Genomic DNA, 22,237 nt, shown 5'->3' on the forward strand with positions numbered 1-22,237 from the left:
AAACATTAGATCTGTGTATGGGGGATGAGAAACCTCAGTAGGAGCTGTTCTCGTGCCCCAAATGGTCACACCTGTAGAGCAATGTTTATCAGGTTTTGAAAGGAGACCGCCCCCACAACAGAGGTACAGAATTCACTTAAGTTTCCAATATTTCCCATAATATAAGTGACTACTGCGAAATTGAGACCTTTAAAATGATACCAAACATGAAGGTGAAAAACAACGGGTTCACAAGATATATTATATATATACCTATAGCTATTCTCAATGAACTTTGAGTGAAGCTTTTTTGGGGGAAAAGAGAGAGGTAGAGAGGGCAGGGGGAGAATGGGGTCGTAAATAATCAAAGAGATAAGTTTGGTCAGGGTGGTGTTTGTTCTTCTTTGAAGATCTTTTGTTCTCTTTGGAGATCTTTCGTTGTCTTTGGAGATATCTTCTGCAGGTTAGTTTCATGGCTTTATTGCATGGCATCTGTCTTTGGGAGAGTTCCTGAGTTTTGGCCTCAGAATTAATTTCATAAGAAAATAAATTAGCTCCCTACATGCTTGTATTTTAATGCTTTGTATTTATATACTGTAGTCCACTAGAGGCGAGTTTAAGAACCCATGTGCAGTTTTATTCCAAAAGTGATCCAAAATGCTAACATAATCCGAACAGATACTTGACTTGGCATGAACAGACTTGACCCACCTACAACAGGTTACAACATCAGTACACGACAGGAGACATTGGCTGCGTCCGAAATGGCATACTTCCATACTATATAGTAGGCAAAAAGCAGTAGGCGAGCGAATAAGTATGTTTGAATCCTCAGTATTCATAAAAGAGTAGGCAAAAATTGCACTAATTCTTGCGAGATTCAGATGTACGTATACTTAATTTGTGTTCTAATATGATGTGTTCTACTTACCTACTAGTAGGGGAAAAAAAGAGTATGTGAAGAAAGTGCGTTCAAAAACAACAGTATTCATAAAAGAGTAGGCGATAAATCCCCAGATGTCCTACTGCTTCAACCCAGATAAAGGCTGCATTCGAAACCGCATACTTCCATACTATTTAGTAGGCAAAAAGCAGTAGGCGAAGCAAAAGTGAAATCTCAATATCCACAAAAGAGTAGGCGAAATATAACTGGATGGAGCACAATTTCTCGTGAGATTTGGACGTACGTATACTTAAGTATCGTTCGAATATGCCTACTTACCTACTATATAGTAGGCGAAATGGTTACGTGAGAAGAGTAGTATGTCTGAGGCCACAGTATTCATAAAACAGTAGGCGAGAGATCCCCGGATGGCCTGCGTCCCGCCCAGTGTTCCCTTTAAGTGCGCACTTCTTCCACCGCGGCCACGAGAAATAATGTGCCGCGCACACACAAAAATTAGTTGGAAAAGCCATTTGATTGTATTCTAGTAGAAACTAAAGAATTGCAATGCTCGGGTAAACCGCTATAGAGTTGCTGCCGCTATAGCGTTAAAACCGGTGAATGCGGTTTACAGGTTTCATAGAAAGAATGATGTGCGCCAAATGAGTCGCGGTAGAAACCGAATATTTTAATGGTTGCGGACGAAAGAGCCCAAATCGAGAGCCAACGCAAACGCAGTGACATGTGAAATAAACGTCTTTGTGTATTAAAGAAGAGTGGCTTGATTAAGTGCTGGAAATAGCGGATGATGGGCACAGAATGGTAACGTTAACAAAACTCTGAGACATTTACAGTCTCACACACACAGGTGTATTGTGCAAACTATACTTCATAGGGATGTTTAGATAGCTGTATAAGAATTCACGTTCACTTTAAAAAAAAAAAAAAAAAAAATTAACTTACAGATCTCAGTTTAAATGCTTCAATTGTTTTGATATTATATTATATTATGTTGGGCCTATATTATAAACCTAATAAATAATTGACCTTGTTACTGATGTTCATCAAGGCTGTATTTATTTGATCAAAATACAGAAAAAAAAAAACCTCCAGTAATATTGTGAACTATTAGGCTATTGCAATTTCTAATATTGGTTTTCTATTTTAATGTATTTTAAAATATAGTGTATTCCTGTAAAGCAAACCTGAATTTTCAGCTTCATTACTCCACTACTCAGTGTCACATGATCCTTCAGAAATCATTCTAAGATTCTGATTTATTATCAGTGTTGAAACTCTTGTACTGCTTAATATTTTTTTGGAATCTTTTTTCTTTGATTAGGCTAATAAAAAGTTAAAAAGAACAGCATTAATTAAAAATATAAATATTTCCTAACAATGTAAGTCTTTACTATACTTTTTATCCATTTAACACATCCTTGCTGAATAAAAGTACACTCTCAGAAATAAAGATACAAAAGCTGTCACTGGGGCGGTACCTTTTCAAAAGGTACATGTTTTTACCTAAAGGGTCTATTTTGGTACCTTAAAGGTACATATTAGTACTTAAAGTGTACATATTTGAACCTAATAGGTACAAAAGTGTACCTTTTGAAAAGGTACCACCCCAGTGACAGCTTTTGTACCTTTATTTCTGAGAGTGTATTAATTAAAAAAAATAAATAAATGACTGACCCCAAACTTTTGAATAGTAGTGTATATTGTAACACAAAATTTATATTTTGAATTAACATTGTTCTTTTTAACTTTTCTATTTCTCAAAGAATCCTGAAAAATATCACAGGTCCCAAAAAATATTAAGCAGCACAACTTTTTCCAACATTGATTATAAATTAGCATATTAGAATGATTTCTGAAGGATCATGTGACACTGAAAATTCAGCTTTGCTTCACAAGAATAAATTATATTTTAAAGTAGGCCTAAATTAAAATAGAAAACTTTTATTTTAAATTTCAATAATATTTCACAATATTATTTTGTGAACTAATATTGTTTTTTTTTTTATCAAATAGATACATCCTTCATGAGCCTAAGAAACATCTTTTAAAAAAATTTACTGATCCCAAACTTTTGAACGGCAGTGTATTGTACTGTAAAAATGTTTTCTCAGGTAACCTAAAATGTACATCATTTAGTTACATCAAGGGTCAAATCAAATATAAATAGCACATTAAAGTTAAAAGTTACACACTTTTTTTGTGCGCGCGTTGTACAGGTCTGGTATAAAGAATGTTTTTGCTCAGGTGGTCGAAATGTCCGCCCAATAGAGAAAAGTTTTGCTCAGCAAGAAAAAAAATTAGAGGGAACATTGGTCCCGCCCAGACTCCGAAGTGCCGATCGAGGGATACTTTTCTATCCCACAATGCCATGGGAGAGGATTCGTCATCATCGAACGTGATGGATAACCACGATAAGGGTGTTTACAAATATGAGTATTATAAATCAAAAACACGGTTCCCTGTGTTAAAATCGCAACTGTTGAATTGCTTAAGGTGTATAGACGCTTATAGTATAGTATAGTGTTGTAATTTGTGATTTTGCTGTAAAAACATGTTTCATTATGTATAGCGAACAGCGAAGCTCCAGTAAGCACATGTATATCTCCAAACTGGTGTAGGATCAGAACGAGTCAGACAAATTTAAGATTCGATCAGAACATCGAAACATGAGGAGCCAAAATTCCAGAGAGGCCCCAAGAAAACATAAATTACGTCATAAATTAGATCCTAGCACCAGCCCGTCTGAAGACAGCCTAACCAACAAGCCTCTTTCACAAAACAGCCCACAGCATTAAAACAAAAGAACACTTATTGATAATTCCAACCTTGGAAGGAGACTGTCAAATTTGGGGCAAGTAATCAAGACTGATGGTCAAAGAGATGCACCTCGTGACCAGCACATGTAGATTTGTGATAGAAATCACGTGCTACTTTAGATTGACCATCCCCCACACATAGGAACCAGACTGAAATTCCTTTGTCCAAAGAACATGTCTTTTGGTCTCCATAGAACTACACAGAGACTTGCTTTTTCATATGCACCTAAAATCATCCTAAAAGGCCATTTCTATGCATAACCCCATATTATGTATGTAACCCACACATTAGACTATCATGTTTTAAGCACGTATTATGTATGTCTTTTTAATAACTATTGAATGACTTTAAGGGTTATTCGTGTTTGGTATGTATGAGTTTGACAATAGGCCTTTTTCACAGTCCACGTTAGAAAAACGGTGTTGTGCCCATTTTCGACTCCCTGCCAAATTATTACCCCCCTCATTGAAATCGCTACCTGATTGCCTAATCCTAACCCCACCCCAATCCTAACCCCTCCCCCACACCTGTTACATTATTAATGCCACAAGACAATGCCTTGCTTGAACCTCTGATGATTTATTATGTGCGCACACACCTAGCACTCAACTCTCCAGCATGGTGCATCAATCAGAACTGTCCGGTATGCCACACCTTACCGGAAGTATAATTGTTATCAGGCATAACATCACATCTTCCCCCCTTTAAAAGTAAAAAAACTTTCTTTCAAAATATTTTGTTCTGTCAATTTTTTCTTATGCCAAATATGTTTAGTTTGATAACATCACAACCAAAACATCACAGAATTTTCACAATTAACTTTTTTCTTTTTTTTTAAGTCAACACATTTCAATAAACCTTTCAGGAGGTCTAACAGTGCGTTTTGGTCTACAACGCTTCTCAGGGGAAGCAGTAACTTCCTTTGTCAGATCAGAGTCAGTGTAATCCACAGAACCTTTGTCAACTTGTTCACTTGTGGAAATGTGAGACACATCTTGTTCATCCGATTGCGACTGGTACTCTTGAACAGTCACTTGTGGTCTTATGTCCCCTCTGTTCCTTCTTAGAATCGCACCATGCTCTGTCTGAATCTCGTAAGACCGTGGTCCTACTTCCCTTTCAACACAACCTTGTCGCGTCCATGTTCCTGTTGCATGGTTAAGGATATGAACTCGGTCTCCAGGCTTGAGTTTTTGCATGGTCTTTGCTTGCTTGTCGTAGTTCCCTTTTTGTTTGTTGAGTTGTTGTTTTGCTTCTTTAATTTTGTTCGCCCCTGCAGGTGTCAACAAGTCCTGGTGGATGGGTAAGTTAGTGCGTATCCGTCGACCCATCAGCATTTGGGCCGGGGACAACCCATTTTGAAGGGGAGCACTCCTGTAAATCATTAGACTCTTATGGAAGTCTGTCTTTCCATCGTGACTCTTCTTCATGAGAGCCTTCACAATCTTTACAGAACTCTCCGCCAGCTCGTTGGACCTAGGGTAGTTTGGGCTTGATGTGGTGTGTTGAAATCCCCACTCTTTAGCGAAGGCATCAAACTCCCTACTGCAAAATTGTGGGCCATTATCAGAAAACACTTCACAGGGAACTCCATGTCTTGCGAAGACTGTCTTCAGAAAAGTAATGACAGCTTGGCTGCTTGTCACCTGAAGTGTTGCAACTTCTGGATAGTTGGAGAAATAATCAGTAACTACAATATGGCTCTTACCATTGCAGTCAAACAGGTCTACCCCAACCTTTTGGTATGGATGATCAGGCACTGGATAAGGCATGAGTGTCTCTGCTTGTTGCCTAGACCTGTACGTGAGGCATATTTCACATGAAGCTGTAGTCTGACTGATTTTGTGGTTTATCCTTGGCCAGTACATTACCTCACGGGCCCTGCGCTTACATTTCTCCTCACCTAGATGTCCCTCATGAACCTTGTGCAGCATTTCCTTGCGCATCGATGCAGGGATGACCAACTTGTTTCCCTTGAAGATGATGTCATTCACTACTGAAAGTTCAGCTCTGCATGACCAGTAATCTTGAATTTGCTTTGGACAGTCACTTTTCTTTTCTGGCCAACCTTTCAGTATTGTTTCTCTGAGTTGTGTCATTGTTCCATCCGCATCAGTTGCATTTCTAATTTGTTCAGTTTTCTCTGGGGACACAGGAAGAAAGATTACAATCATGTCAACATACGCTTGTATGTCTGCACCTTTTTCACTGATAAGGTTTTCATGCTTGTCGACAGCCCGAGAGAGTGTATCAGCTGCAAACATGAATTTCCCTGGTGTGTAGATCATTTTGACGTCGTATTTTTGGAGTCTGATGAGCATTCGTTGGATTCTCATGGGGCAGTCATTTAAGGTCTTGGCCATTATGGACACCAGTGGCTTATGGTCCGTTTCCACTTGAAAGGACTTTTACATAGACATACTGGTGGAACCTTTCACAGGCATACGTACAAGCCAAAAGTTCCTTTTCGATTTGTGCGTAGTTGGTTTCTGCACCCGTCAAGGCCCTTGAAGCGTAAGCTATTGGCTGCCAGCTCTCACCATGTTGCTGCAAAAGTACAGTGCCTAAGCCATATCGTGAGGCATCTGCTGAGATTCGTGTGCTCTTGTGCGGGTCATAATATCTGAGCATCGGCTCCTCTGTGATGATGCGCTTCAATTTTTGAAAGCACATTTCCTACTCATGAGCCCACATCCACTCGTTCTTTTGTTCGAGGAGACATCTGAGTGGAGCGGAATGCGTTGACAGCTGGGGAATAAATTTGGCCAAGTAAGTGACCATTCCAAGGAATCTCCTCACTTCTTCTTTATTTTGAGGCCGTTCCATGTTAACTATTGCTGAAGTTTTTCTTGGGTCTGGCCTGACCCCTTCCTCAGACAAAACATCTCCAACAAACGTTGGGCTCTTGACTGCAAACTCACATTTCTCCTTGTTCAATTTCAGATTTGACTCTCTTATTAGCTCCAGGACCTGCCTCAATCGTGCATCGTGCTCCTGGTGGTTGGAACCCCACACGATTATGTCGTCCATCATAGTCTCTACCCCTGGTAAGTGCTCAAAGATCATGTGGATTGTTTTGTGGTATACTTCAGGTGCCGACAGAATACCATACGGTAGACGGAGAAAACGATATCTACCTTCTGGCGTATTGAAGGTACACAGTTTTGAACTTGCCTCATTAAGCTTCAACTGCCAAAAGCCAGACGACGCATCAAGCTTACTGAACCACTGATCTCTTCTCTGGTTGGCAGTTTGAAATGTTCACGTTTTATGGCCCTGTTGAGATCCTTTGGATCAAGACATATTCTCAGGGAACCATTTTTCTAGAGAACAATGACTAATGAACTCACCCAGTCTGTTGGTTCAACAATTTTCTTTATGACATCCAGCTGCTCCATGCGAACTAATTCCTCTTTGAGTTTTACACCACAGGAGCCACCGTGTCATCGATGCAGAGTCCTTCAAAAACATCTTTGTACTCCTCCATGAATGAAGTTTCATTTGCTTTGAACTGTGATGTCACTACAAACACTCTCCTCACTAAGTCGAGTTTTTCACATGTGCTCAGTCCTAGAATTGGCTGGACGCTCTTTCCACGATCAGCATTTGTGTCTTTAACAGCTGTCCTTTGTGTTTCAGTGTCATCAGGCAGCTTCCTTTGACAGGGACATCCTCACCTGTGTATCCTGTTTTTTGTTTTTAACTTTGAGAGTTCTGTAGTTATCCATAGACAACAGGTTAACTTGTGCACCTGTATCTAATTTGAATGGAATTATTGTCTCATTTACAGTCAGTGGTACAATCCATTCAGCTTTGTCTGTCATGTTTGTTTGAACAGAATCAACAAAGAATTCCTCTGGCTGTTCTTCAACTGTATGTCCTTTTTCTTTGCAAAATCAGCTTTGCAACACTTCGCAAAATGATTATTCTTCCCACAGCTATTACAGATTTTTCCATAAGCAGGACAAGATCGTGGCATGTGTGTCCCTCCACATCTGCTGCACTTACTTTTTGGGTTTTTCACTCTCTGCTGTCTTTGTTTTGTTGATTGTTTTGTGTGCTGCTCCTCTCTTTTTACTCCATGCAATGCAGCATCATCTCTGTGCAGTTCTTTGGCTTGTGCACGAGTTATTTCAGCAGCTCTACACATGTTGACAGCTTTCTCCAGTGTCAAAGCTGGTTCACGCAGCAGTCTTTCCCTGAGACCATTATCGGGAATCCCACAGACTATTCTGTCTCTCACTAGTGAATCTCTTAAATCTCCGAAGTCACAAGTCTTACTCAGTGTGTGAAGTTCAGCAAGGTATTGGTCAAAAGTCATTCCTTGTTTCTGATCAGCAGAGAAAAATTTGTATCTCTCAAATGTTACATTCTTGCTGGGGACAAAGTATTCTTCAAACTTTGTCATGAGAACAGTCAGTGTTAAATTCACCTCGTCAAGTTGAAAGGTATTATATATATCCAGTGCATCGTCACCTATCACGTGCAGAAAGATTGACGCTTTTAACTTCTCATCATCTCCACCCGCACCACTGGCAGCCAGATAGATGTTGAATCTCTGCTTGAAGCTTTTCCAGTTATCAGCAAGATTACCAACGAGCTGCATAGGCGATGGTGAATTTAACTTCTCAATGACAGGAAAACACTCGTTCTCTTACTTTGTTTCAACAATGTCTTCTCAACCTTTTTTTTTTTTTTTGCTGTTCTCCTTCACTCGGCTCGCGGGCGCTCGTCCCTGGGATGCTCTCCGTGCAGATCTCATTCACCGTGGGTCTTGTCACGCTGGCGTTTTGATCACCAACTCTCTGGTGTTCGCCAGTCCCTATTTCTGACACTATGTTACGTTATTTATGCCACAAGACACTCGACTTGCTTGAACCTTACACCTTACCGGAACTATAATTGTTATCATGCATAACATCACAACACCTAACCCTAAACCTACCAATACTAGGGGGGTAATAATCTGTCGGGGGTCAGAATTCGGCACATCACTGGAAACTTCGAGTAGTTGTGTAAAATAAATTCCGCTGTAGCCTTTATGAATGGCAATGCCTGTAGCACGGGGTTTTTGTGATTTATTAATGAACAATTTATAGATGTTTCATTAAAACATATTATCCACAGTTTTCAATCATTAATTGGGTATGACGAAACAAGGAAAAATGTTCTCATGATATTCCGACGCATATTTCATTATTTAAATGGGAGCGTATAGGCGTATGTACAATACTTCAGAGACAGACCAGCTTTTTACTTAAAACATGCAAGAATACCATACAAACATATCACATTAAAGAGCAATAAAATCGGTGTTCAACAAGTGTTTATGTTAACAGCTAGTACATTGCGATAATTAATCAAAATTAATTAATTAAAAATAAAATGAAAACACACAGGCCTATATTCCGAGTATTTCTCCAGCAGTAACATAAGCAGCCGTGGGCAGATTCTCAGTTAAAATAATCTATTTAACAGATGATACCCTACCATATGTGTAATCTTCCATTTTAACGTGAAATATTATGGAAGCGAGCCATTTTAAGTGTTGTCTGTGTCGCGACAGTCATGAGATAATCTGCCCGCGGCTCAGGGGCGGTTCTAGACCACAGTAACTGGGTGGGGGGCAGACAGGGGCCACTTGTGCTTTTAAGGGGCACAATTTTAAAATTCATCCTAACCTACTTTAAGTATTATTCATTCAGTCATTTTTGACCATGTCATGTATCACTGCAATCTCTAGAAGTAATCTATAACAATTTCAACTAAAATGAATATTTCATCATGTTTCAGTTATCATTTTTTTTTGGGGGGGGGGCTCTCATGCTTGTCATATGACACACAGCTGCCACAATATCACTGTATAACTGATATAGGCTTATGTATTATTATTTTTTTATTCGAAATATTCCCAAAATATATCATGAAATATCTCGATTCTCAAATATGTGTAAGTAAATGCATTTTGCACCTTTATAGATTGTTAGTTGATCTATAATGGGCGATGGGCAAAGTAGCCTGTGTATTAACTTTGCATAAAAATCCGTCTTTTTACTTAAGTACTAGATGTCATACCATAAAATGAGTGTCATACCATAAACATATAATACGACTGACTTTGTATTTTATGTGGATTTAATAAAAACATTGTAAGTTACTAATTAGCCTATAACACTTTCATTGTACAAAAAGAGCAAAGAACGTTTACATTATCAATGCAGATGCTCAGCCTCAAGTTCATAGTCTTCCTCTCATAAGATTGCGTAATGTTGAATTTTCATGAACTGCAGTGTTTTTGGTTTTATGTCAGTGTTTTATGATACATGATATACAGTATTAGATTTGTTTTAACTGTATAAATTTGAAATTTAAATAATATTCATGAAAAATGTATTAAAATTCAAAGAATATATAGCATTCAGCTAAAAAGAATGGAATAAATAAAAGCAGAAGTTGTTGGAAAGTATGTATAAGGTTATAAGTACCTTGTTAAAGCTTATTAGAACACCAGTTGAATCACCACAAACATTTCTGAGGAAAAATATTAACTATAAGTAAACTTACACTTATTCTAAGTTAGATCCACTGTTGTATGTTGTTGCCGTATGGCAACAAATCATAAAGTACCTTAAAATAATATTTTTTCCCATTTTTTTTTTTTTTTTTTTACAGCACTTCAAGTTAAGCCATTCCAAGAAAAGAAAAGGAGTCAAATATTTTTCTTTTATAGGTCTATCATAATGCGTGCAGTAGAGGGTTAAATATCTTAAATTCAAATAGAAGAAAATATATTTTATACAATATATGTAAATATATTTTGAAATATATATTAAAATATATTTAAATATTTGATTTTGGTCACTTTTAGCATTTCACACATATTAAATATATGTAAATATATTTTTATTGGAAATATTTACGTATATTTATTTCCTTTATATCTAAATACATTTAGATAACAGACTATGTAAATATATTAATGTGCAATATATGTCCATATATTAATTTCTAATATTTGTTAAAATATTACATTTCTGTACATGTAAATATATTAGATTTTCTATAAATGCAAATATATTTTAAAACATTAAAATATTCAATTAAATAAACTTAACTAAACTTAACATAGAATATATTCCCATTTACTCAAACTTTATGTAAATAAATTAAATCTCCACACATGTACATTTTTTTCATTATCGAGATTATAATTTGCCCCTTCATAATAAATAGAATACAAACAACATTTGGACACTGAAAAACTGGAAAACTCTCCAGACAATGTAACTTAAAAACAGTGACAATATAAATTGACTTATTAATATAAAGAGTACATTTATCAACACCAGTTCAGCATGAACCAACAAAATTATAAATGCTTATGATGTTTCTGGCACATAAATGAAAGATTATCCTTCTGTAAGCATCCAGGGTCAAAATATAGCACAAATATGCAAGTCTTAGGCATACAACACACTGTATTTAAATATTTAAGAGCTATCATTAACTATGTACAATTTCTCAACTAATTACATGCTCCTCTATTCAACCAATCAAATTGGTGTTTGGTAAAGAGTTTTTGGCTCAAGATCTGCATTTAAAGTCACACCAGAGGTGTTCAGCTTGGATTAGGACTTGGCTTTCTGCAGACCAGTCAAGCTCTTTACAAGCTAAACCTATGCAGTCAGAACCGGAAAGAGAATTGATTAGTTCGTCTCCCGAGTCGTTCGTTCGTTCGTCACGTGACGTGACAGCATTGGACAGATAAATTAGTTAATTTACAAGCTTCCTTACAAATGGGTGCATAGTTATTATTATTATTATTATTATTTACTCTTACAGTTACGTGATGCGTTTCTGGTCTCAAATTGTAGCTTTTTAATTACAGTTTATAAATGTGAATTTCTGTCATGATTCTTTTCCATAACACTGAATGTGGTAACAAAGGTAATAAACTAAAGAGTTGGTTATTATTATTATTATTATTATTAAGTATTTTTCCCTCAGACTGAATAGGTTTAGCTTCTGAGGCTGTCACGTGATGAATGAACGACTCAAACCCGAAGACTCGGGATACGAACTAATCAATAGGGGTGTGCGATACTGCAAATTTTGGTATCGATCCAATACCAAGTAAATACAGGGCAAGTATCGCCGATACTGATACCGATACCGATACTTTTTCATTTTTAATAACATGCATTTAAATGACCAATTACACTTTGAAAATTAACAATCACATGTTGATATGACTAAAATATTACATTCACCTTAAAGCTATGTGGATATTTGCATTGTTAGGCATTTTCCACCCATAGAAAAGAGTTATAAAGGGAAAAATTCGGTAAATTTAATGGGTCTGGCTTCCAGTCTAATCTGTTTCCAGCAATTTTTAAACTGTACAAAACAGCTCGTTTTGCTGCTTGCTTGGTATTGCAAACTGGTGTTTCTTACCATATTATTTTAATTAATTGTCTTAATTATAAACACACACTGTGGATAGCACAAACAATTTTACCATTTATTGCACTGTTATTTTTCTCATGATTTCCCTACCGTGCCTAATGAAGTGGAAGTCTCGCACATACAGTCTATGAAAAAAAAACTTACTTCCAAGTTGAAAAAGGTGAATAAGTTTGGTGATGTTGCCACAGTAGCGAATTTCTACCGTTCCATCTCTCGCTGTAGCCAATAATATCCGCTTGCGCTTGGAGTCGCTGAGTCACGTGATGGCATAACAGCAGGGGAGGAGCAGTAATGTTTGCATACCAGACGTGAAAAGAGCGGTATATAAACACACAGACATGTCTATTCTTTGTTGAATGTATTAAGCAATATATTAAGTGTAGAGGAGAGGAAATTAACCTAAAGTATCGATCTAATCTCGCTAGTATCGATCCGATATCGATACCAACGTTGGTATCGATACTATCGATATTAAGATCGATTTGCCCACCCCTACTAATCAATTCTCTTTCCGGCTCTGACTGCATAGGTTACCTGTATGGGGCTGTCACGCGATGAACGAACGACTCAAACCCGAAGACGCGGGATACGAACTAATCAATTTTCTTTCCGGCTCTCACTGCATATGCGTATGGGGCTGTCACGTGATGAACGAACGACAGGTGAACTAATTCAGTGCAGAACCTATAGGATGTTGCGCATGCGCGACTGAACGAATCACTCTCCGAGACGACTCGTTCTTCCCGAGTCACATTAAAGATTCGTTCAAAAAGAACGAATCGTTCAAGAACAACCCATCACTAATTTAGAACGTTCGGTGTCGTGGCATAACTGCCAAATTCAAATTGCGTTTTCTCGCTTTGTCTGACGCTGAGATGCAGCTGCACTTGTCATATAATTGCACCTATGCAGTGTTTTTAACCACATAATGTTTATTTTATGCTTTAGACATTTAAATACACATAAGTACTAGTAAAACAATACATTTAGCGTTCGTAAAATACACTCAGATGTTTATGGAAGCAGCAATAACAATCCATTCAAATATAATTTTCAGACGTGTTTTATTAATATCAAATACATAGTGTAAGTAAATATAAATTGTAAATAAAATGTAAATATTCTTCTCCCATTTCACCGGCCACTTACTTACACATATTTCGTGAGAAATTGATGAATTTACGTGATCCGTCTGACAGGACTCTCTGAACTGCAGCGCAAACAAACATGGCGGCGCCCGTCTCACATTACAGATCATGATCAAGATCATTTAGAACTGTTTTTAAATGATAAAACACACTCATTTGCACATATTTATGAATCGGAATATCTGATAGTTGATTATATGGTAAGCAAGTTTATGAATATTTTGAATAAAAAAGGTAAAACGAAATAAAAGCGATCCATCTGTCCTACAGTGTTATTGTGGTGTGTGTGTCATGTGACAAGCATGACGCGACATTAAGGGGAAACTTTCTAAAATAACGGTCGCCTAAAAAAAAACTCACTCTAGGGGGACCGCTGGAATATTTTAAACTCACCACTGAAAAGGTTAATACATCTTGCCATACCAGGCTATTCGAACCAAATGTATTTACTCAGTATTAGGATATGACAACTTGTTTTTTTATTATAGCCCGTGATAATTAATACATTACAAAAACATTGTAAAAATTAGGCTAAAAGAAAGTCATCCCACTCCTTTACGTCTACATCTATCATCGCTTTGATTACAGCGTCACGCGCCTTCTTTTTGAATGTAATTTTTCTCCAATGAGGGGGAGGATTTGGCGAATTACGCTACGGCACTTATATTATTGCACTGGTTGGCTATTAACTGTGAGCAGACAGAGTATCAATCAATGCATTGGAGAATACGGCAAACATAAATAAAGAAACAAAGTTGTCAGATTTCCCTAACAAGCAACCATATTTTTTTAAAATAAGCCCAAAAAACCGCAACCCGCGACCAGGGATTTTTTCACGCTACTTTACAAAAAAAGAAGCCCAAAGGCCCGTATAATACGCGGACTTGGCAACTGTGTCATCAATCCACAGCAACTTTAAATTCAAATTCAAATTCAAAATTTGCCTTCAAATGACTACAGCAGTAAAATCGAACGCTCATTGGTCCTCGCCTGCTTCGTCACAGATTGCGTCATGCCGTGCTTCTGGTGAGGTTCGTTTGAATGATGCAAGCTTTCACGGGGTGGATCGGGATGGTAATCTGAATAATATTTCCATCGATCATCAATTTAAATTCTGCTCTGTACCTCACACAAAACTATTGTATTTCACCTGCGGCTGCAACGCATCATCATTTGGACTAGTTTTGGTAATGTTTTCGACATTTTTGCAGTAAATTATTGGGATTGCACTTGTCTGTCCATCATGCTTTTATTTATAGCATTACGTTGCTGTAAGAAATGACTGTAGTTAGGTTTAAAGGTAGGAATGGGATTAGCAACCCAAAATATTTTTTTGTAATGCTACTAAAATGGTCATTTCCTTGCATATTTCTGTCTATTATGTTTCATATGTTTTATATTCGTTATTAAATGCGTTTTTTGGGGTTTGGGAGAAGGTTACCGTTAAGGTGTCTAAAAACGTAAATTGCTTATCGATAAAATGATTTGAAAAAATAATTTATATTATATCGTAATGATATAAAAGATTTGTATATATGTTAGGTTTTTAACTGACCATGCTCAGATTTAACAAGACCTTTGTGGATCAGATTTTGTGTTTCTTTTCGGTTGTTTATCTAATAATACAAGTTATTATTTGTTTTATTAACTTTTTACAGTTGTCTTTTCTTTTTGCACCCATTTGGTCTTTTCTTTGATTAGAAACGAACACCGTACTGCAGTGAATGCAATATTTTCATACTGTGCCCTTTTCTGTGCTTTCCAGACCCTGCCATGTACCCTGCCCTCTTCATACAGGCTGTCATGATGTCATCTCAGAAGGTAGGCTCATCTTGCAGAAAGGTTTTTCAAATTTGCGGCAGCATATTGCTGACAGACCAGAAAAAGGGATCAATGTCACGTTATAATATGATACATTACCAGTTAAAATTTTTTGAACAGTAAGTATTTTTCAAAGTTTTTTAAAGAAGTCTCTTCTGCTCACCAAGCCTGCGTTTATTTGATCCAAAGTACAGCAAAAACAGTAAAATGTAAATATTTTTACTGTTTATAATAACTTTTCTATTTGAATATATTTTAAAATTTAATTTATTCCTGTGATTTCAAAGCTGAATTTTTAGCATTACTCCAGTCACACGATCCTTCAGAAATCATTCTAATATTCTCATTTACTGCTCAAAACACATTTATTATTATTATGTTGACAACATCTGAGTAGATTTTTTTTTCTTTGATGAATAGAAAGTTTAGAAGAACAGCATTTATCTAAAACATATCTTTTGTAACATTATAAATGTATATCATCACTTTTGATCAATTTGAAGCATCTTCTATATTTCTATAATTTATTCCAAAAAATATATATATATTATACTGACTCCAAGCTTTTGAATGGTATAGTGATAAATGCTGATCTTTTGATCTTTCTATTCATCAAAGGATCCTGAAAAAATCTACTAAATACTCAACTGTTTTAAATATTGATACTACTAATAATAAATGTTTCTTGAACAGCAAATCAGCATATTAGAATTATTTTTGAGGGATCATGTGACACTGAAAACTGGAGTAATGATGATGAAAATATAGCTTTGATCACAGCAATAGATTACATTTTAAAATATATTCAAATAGAAAGCATTTATTTTAAATAGTAAAAATATTTCACAATATTACTGCTTTAGCTGTACTTTGGATCAAATAAATGCAGGCTTGGTGAGAAGAAGAAACTTTAACAAATATTAATAATCTTACTGTTAAAAAACTTTTGACTGGTAGTGTAAGTTTATAGTTTTAACAAGATGTTTTTTCACCTTATAAAAATATTTTTGTTATTAGGATATACAAAAATATTTTATAGTAAGAAACTTTACTATACAATTTGTTTGTACAAGGAGTCTGAAAACAGCCAGTGCTCCACACAGAGATCTGATCTGATCACCATCCAGTCTGTCTGGAGTGACATGAAGAAACAGAACAAACTGAGACAGACTAAATCCAGAAGAACTGTGGTAACGTCTCCAAAATACTTCAAGAAACCTACCTGCAAAGCTACCTGAATAACTATTCGCAAGTGCACCTAGAGCAAAAGCTGCTTTAAACACAAAGGATGGTCACAACAAATGTTGATTTAATTTAATTAATAGAAGTTAATAGATAAATTAAATCTATTTATGAGATTATTTTTGACAGCATCCTCAACAGAATTTTCACACAAGTGCCTAAAACTTTTAACAGTACTGTAGCTTTGTAGATAGGTATTTTGAAGCTTCTAAGAGATGTTGCCACATTTCACATGTCTCAGTTTGTTCTGTTTATTCATTTCATTCCAGACAGAGTGGATGATGTGATATATATACACAGCTGTGTTCATAAGTTTGAATTCATTTATAAATTGAATGAATAAAAACAACCCCGTTCAAAAGTTTACATACCCTTGAATCTTAATACTGTGTGTTGTTTCCTGAGTAATCCATGATTGTTTTATGTTTTGTGATAGTTGTTCATGAGTCCCTTTGTTTGTCTTAAGCAGTTCAACTGCCCGCTGTTCTTAAGAAAAATCCTCCAGCTCCTGCACATTCTATGTTAACTCTTTCCAACAGTGACTGTATGATTTTGAGAACAGTCTTTTCACACTTAGGACAACTAAAGGAATGATACACAACTATTACAAAAGGTGAAAATATTTACTGATGCTCGAGAAGGCCACATAATGCATTAAGAGCCAGAGGGCGTACACTTTTGAACTGGATGATGATGTGTAAATTCTGTTTAAATATCTTACTTTTTTTTTTTTTTTTTCATTTAGTACTGCTCTTCAGTAGCTACATAAAAAATTACATGTTTCCCAAAAGACGAAATAAGTACAATTTACCCTGATCATCCATTTCAGAAAGTTTCCATGCCCCGGCTCTTAATGCTTTGTGTTTCCTTCTTAATAGGGATGGGCGATATGGCCTAAAAAATGTATCACGATAATTTCAGGTATTTATTGCGATAACGATACCAATGACAATAATATATATATATATATATATATATATATATATATATATATACTAACTGGGGGAAAATCCGGTCCCATTCCACTCCCGGAAGAATTACTCCCATTCCCTCCCACTCCCGGTTTTTTTTTTTTTAAATTAATTTATTTTTGGCCGAAATCTGTCAGTTACAGTAAAAATATAGTACAGATCACTATGGAAGCCCGTTTCCGCCACTGAATAAAAAATAAAACAAGGTAATTGCGACTTTTTATCTCACAATTCTGACTTTTTTTCTCGCAATTCTGAGATATAAACTCGCAATTCTGAGATATAAACTCGCAATTCTGAGATATAAACTCGCAATTCGGACTTTTTTTCTCAGAATTCGAGATATAAACTCGCAATTCGGACTTTTTTTCTCAGAATTCTGAGATATAAACTCGCAATTCTGACTTCTTTTCTCAGAATTCTGAGATATAAACTCGCAATTGCGACTTTTTATCTCGCAATTCTGACATTTTTTCTCGCAGTTGCGAGTTTATATCTCACAACTCTGACTTTCTCGCACAATAGGAAACCACTCTCCGTGTAAGGCTTTGCAGTGCTTTGTTCAGTTTGCACTATCAAAATGAACTAGATGAATGCTGCGTCCGAATATGATTTTTAAACAAACATACAAATGACTAATTATTCTCCATTTCTGTGTTTTCTTTCATGATTGGACAGTACCATTACCGCCGGGCAGGGTGCGAGAGGGGACGGCGCGCACAGCTTTCAGACACAATATTCTTCATTTCTTTATATTTCTATCGCGTTATTTTAACAACAGCTGTCAAGCCAAAAACGTATTATTGTAACATGAGAGTGAATATATGAATGCACGCAGGTGGATTTAATAAAAAATCCAACTTTTTATCTCACAATTCTGACTTTTTTTCTCGCAATTCTGAGATATAAACTCGCAATTCTGACTTTTTTTCTCAGAATTCTGAGATATAAAGTCAGAATTGTGAGATAAAAAGTCGCAATTACCTTGTTTTATTTTTTATTCAGTGGCGGAAACGGGCTTCCATAGATCACAGCGTGCCCACCTTAGTTGAATAAAAACCCAAAATGTAGTTTTTTGTTATTATATTGAACTGAAAGCCAGTTTATGCAAAGTGTAGGCTACGTTGCACACATTAAATTTTATGTAAATCATCCATGCTAACACACACGTTTTCTATTTGAATTTAGTTTTTTCATTTGAAAGTAGACATTTCACTCTCTATAGATATATTTTTCAAAGACGGAAGTTTCTCGCTCAGAGACCTAAAGAGCACCCTGTTTGCTTTAAAGCGCAACGTTTCGTTGTTATTCTGAGTGTATACAAATAAACGTAGAGTCTTTACAGATTCGAAAGATGTATTAGGCTACTTTTATCTGTATGACCAAAAATTACGGATATTTTAAGAGCAAGTGAGCGCACCGGCGCCTGTCCTGCAGCGAGCACGCTATTCAGCTTCCACTCTCCACACAAACACTTCAATAGCGCACATTTCTCTAGGTTAACATCATATTGAGCGGCCATGTAAAGTTTCTACTACATACATCTTTCAGATGAAAAGCCATATTTGAGGTCGATGAACGATAGTGTGTATTACCACATAGACCAGCCGTTAACGATCTGTCCGTCACAGACTGCGTCATTCACTTAACCAGCCACACCAAAGCAAACAGGAGGAGAGCGAGACAGGGCAACATGGGCGTCGCTAGGCCATTTTTAGGGGGGCTTTAGCACCCCTAAATTTCTGCTCAGCCCCCCTAAAAATCTTGCGATTCTTCCCCTTTAAATTTCAAATGAAAACGGCAGCAGACTTCGGCTCCTCCCCTTTCTGCGCGTTCTTCAATCCACAGACTGCGGTGGCGCAGAGGAGAGGACAAGGTGTGTGTTTATCGATAGATTGTTATAATATCTACATCTATGCAGTTCTTTGTCATAAATACAGTTTACAAACAGTCATGGGAGAGCAATCGGTTTCCAATCTACTGTAAAGTTTTCGCTGCATTCACCACTCATCACACCACAGCTGTTTCCTTCAGCGAAAGCCCTTAACACATATGATGACTTTATAAAATGATCACGTTATTGCTATTTTCATTTGAAATTTTAGCTTTCAATATAAAACATAATATTACAGTGCATGTGGCTACCATACAGTTATGCATAGAAATGATTAAAGACAGTGACCGACAGCACTCAGTCAGTGCACTCGTTTTAATTGCATATCAGAGTGATTGACAGAGATTGAAACATTGTGTGTGTGTGTGTGTTTTGTATTAATTTAAAAAAAATAATTTTTATTGTTTGAATTGAATTTATGTAGAACGTTTCTACAATTTTTTGTACAAATTTTCAATCAAATTTTTTGTAAATATTTATTTATTTTTTATTATTATACCCTCATTGGGGGCTGAGCCCCCCTAAAATGAAAATCCTAGAATCGTCCCTGCAGGGCAACTAGTTCCGAATTAAAATATACAGTTTATAGTTTATTTAAATAAAAGGTATATTTGTGTATAAAGTTGGGTATCATTACTATTCCCGGTCCCGCCCACTCCTGATGACATTTTTGATCACGTGATTCGTAGCGATTTAGTTTCCCATCCTGCGGGATTCCCGTGACCCGTGGGATTCCCTAAAAAATGTCAGCCTCTACTCCACATCTGATTTTCTATAACCAAACCAGTTCCAAATTGTGGAGGTAGCTCCTTGCTTAACAACAAGCTCCTCCTCAGCCTCACGTCCGCCTTCCGCCATGCTTGTTTTCACTCCGCACGTGAACAGTGAATCGGTCGTGCACAAAACTACGTCATCAACTAGACTTATCGTTATTATCGCGAGGAGACAAATTTTTATTGAGGAGAATTTTCAACGGTATATCGCAAACGATAAGATATCGCCCATCCCTACTTCTTAAGCATCAGAAAATGTTTTCATCTTTTTGTAATAGTTGTGTATGAGTCCCTCAGTTGATCTCAAAATCATACAGTCACTGTTGGAAAGAGTTCACATATGCAGAAGATGCTGGAAAACCAGGAGTTTGAGGATTTTTCTGAAGAACAGTAGGCAGTTGAACTTCTCAAGACAAAAAAGGGACTGATGAACAACTATCACAAAACATAAAAACAGTCGTGGATCACTCAGGAAATGACACAGTATTAAGATTCAAGGGTATGTAAACCTTTGAACGTGGTCATTTTTTATAAATTCAGTTGTCATTTTGTCTTGAGTATAAACTTCTGTTATATGAAATAATTTATTCAGGACAGTACTAAATACAAAATAACATGCAATTTTCATGATCCCTCGTATTTTGTTAAAATTCTGAACATTTTGCATATTCTGCAAGTGGTATGTAAATTTATGAGCACCATTGTATGTGTATACACACAAACACACACACATACACATATACACAAACACATACACATACATGTATATAATTTATGTTTTTGTTTTGTTTTTGCAAATTTAGTCCTCTATACTTATACACCTAAGTGTAGTTAAAAGCAATTAAAAATGAATTAAAGTGATTGCTAAATATTGTTATTTGCTTTTTTTCAGGCAGCGGAAGAACAACTTGGGGCACCTCCTGAAGATGGAGACAGTGACTGACACACACACACACACTAAATATATAATTACTATAAATTATTTGGACACATTTTGATGCTTTACTGTGGAAATTATCATGGCAATAAAGCCAATTTGAACTGAATTGAATTGACCGAGTTCCCCCCTCTCTATCTCCACCACCCTTCCTATGCATGACCATATTTAATATTCATTTATAATCTGTTTTTGTTCACAAAATAAATGAATGATGCTTTCCTGCTTTGTATTTTATGTTTGAATGTGTTAAGCGTGAACACAGTGCCTTATTAAGGTTCTGCAGACCAAGAACCGGTTTGAAAGGTCTGATCCCCTATAGTTTCCTGTAATGTGTTACTAAATCTTCTGAAAACATTCAGTAAATGTGATGGAAGTACCTAAATACGACCAAAACAACAACAACAAAAAAAACATTGTAGGTTTGTCCTGCAAAGGTTGAATGTAGTATAGAGACCAATAAGGAACGTCCTATAGTAATGGTCCCCTTAACGTTCCCAAAACGTCCTGAATGTTCTGTGAAGGTCCTCTAAATAATGTCCCCCAAACCTTTAAAGAACTCCACATCCACGTTCTGGGAACTTGATGACGTCCTTGACAGCAGCGTGGACGTTCTGAGAACGTTTTGGGAACGTCAAATTTTCAAATAAAATATGGTCCCCTAAACGTCCCAAGAACGTCCTGAATGTTTTGTGAAGGTCCTCCAAATAACGTCCCCCAACCCTTTAAAGAACTCGACATCGTGACTGTCTTGGAATGTCCTGGGAACGTTACTAGACGACGTCCTTAACACCAGGGTGGACGTTTTGGGAACGTCAAATTTTCAAATAAAATATGGTGCCCTAAACGTCCCGATAACGTCCTGAATGTTCTGTGAAGGTCCTCCAAATAACGTCCCCCAACCCTTTAAAGAACTCAACATCGTGACCGTCTCAGAACGTTCTGGGGACGTTACTAGACGACATCCTTGACACCAGCGGGACGTTCTGGGAACGTCAAATTTTCAAATAAAATATGGTCCCCTAAACGTCCCGAGAACGTCCTGAATGTTCTGTGATCTGAACACAGATCCTAATAACGACCCCCAACCCTTTAAAGAACTCAACATCGTGACCGTCTCAGAACGTTCTGGGGACGTTACTAGACGACGTCCTTGACACCAGCGGGGACGTTCTGGGAACGTAAAATTTCTAGCGGGGGTGGGCCCACTCACACACATACACACAGTCACTCTCACACCCTGTTGCAGGCCTGTACCGTTGCTGGTGATCGTTGTGGCCACGAA

The 22,237-nt window shown here is 36.8% G+C and overlaps 1 protein-coding gene across 4 annotated transcripts in view; it reads left to right on the forward strand.

Moving 5' to 3' along the window:
* LOC131551237 (kelch domain-containing protein 1-like) overlaps positions 1–22,237 on the forward strand; it is a 54,122-nt gene that overhangs the window by 23,083 nt on the left and 8,802 nt on the right. For 2 of the 4 annotated variants that reach the window (XM_058794025.1, XM_058794027.1), the window contains 2 exons: positions 15,080–15,135; positions 20,908–21,061. In XM_058794025.1, coding sequence (XP_058650008.1) covers positions 15,080–15,121 — 42 coding nt within the window. In that variant the 3' untranslated portion in view covers positions 15,122–15,135; positions 20,908–21,061. Of the gene's footprint in view, positions 1–15,079; positions 15,136–20,907; positions 21,062–22,237 lie in introns of those variants that run through there. The other 2 variants (XR_009273718.1, XR_009273719.1) reach the window with 1 other exon arrangement.

This window comes from Onychostoma macrolepis, chromosome 12, assembly GCF_012432095.1.
Source record: "Onychostoma macrolepis isolate SWU-2019 chromosome 12, ASM1243209v1, whole genome shotgun sequence".
In the NCBI taxonomy this organism is placed as follows: domain Eukaryota; kingdom Metazoa; phylum Chordata; class Actinopteri; order Cypriniformes; family Cyprinidae; genus Onychostoma; species Onychostoma macrolepis.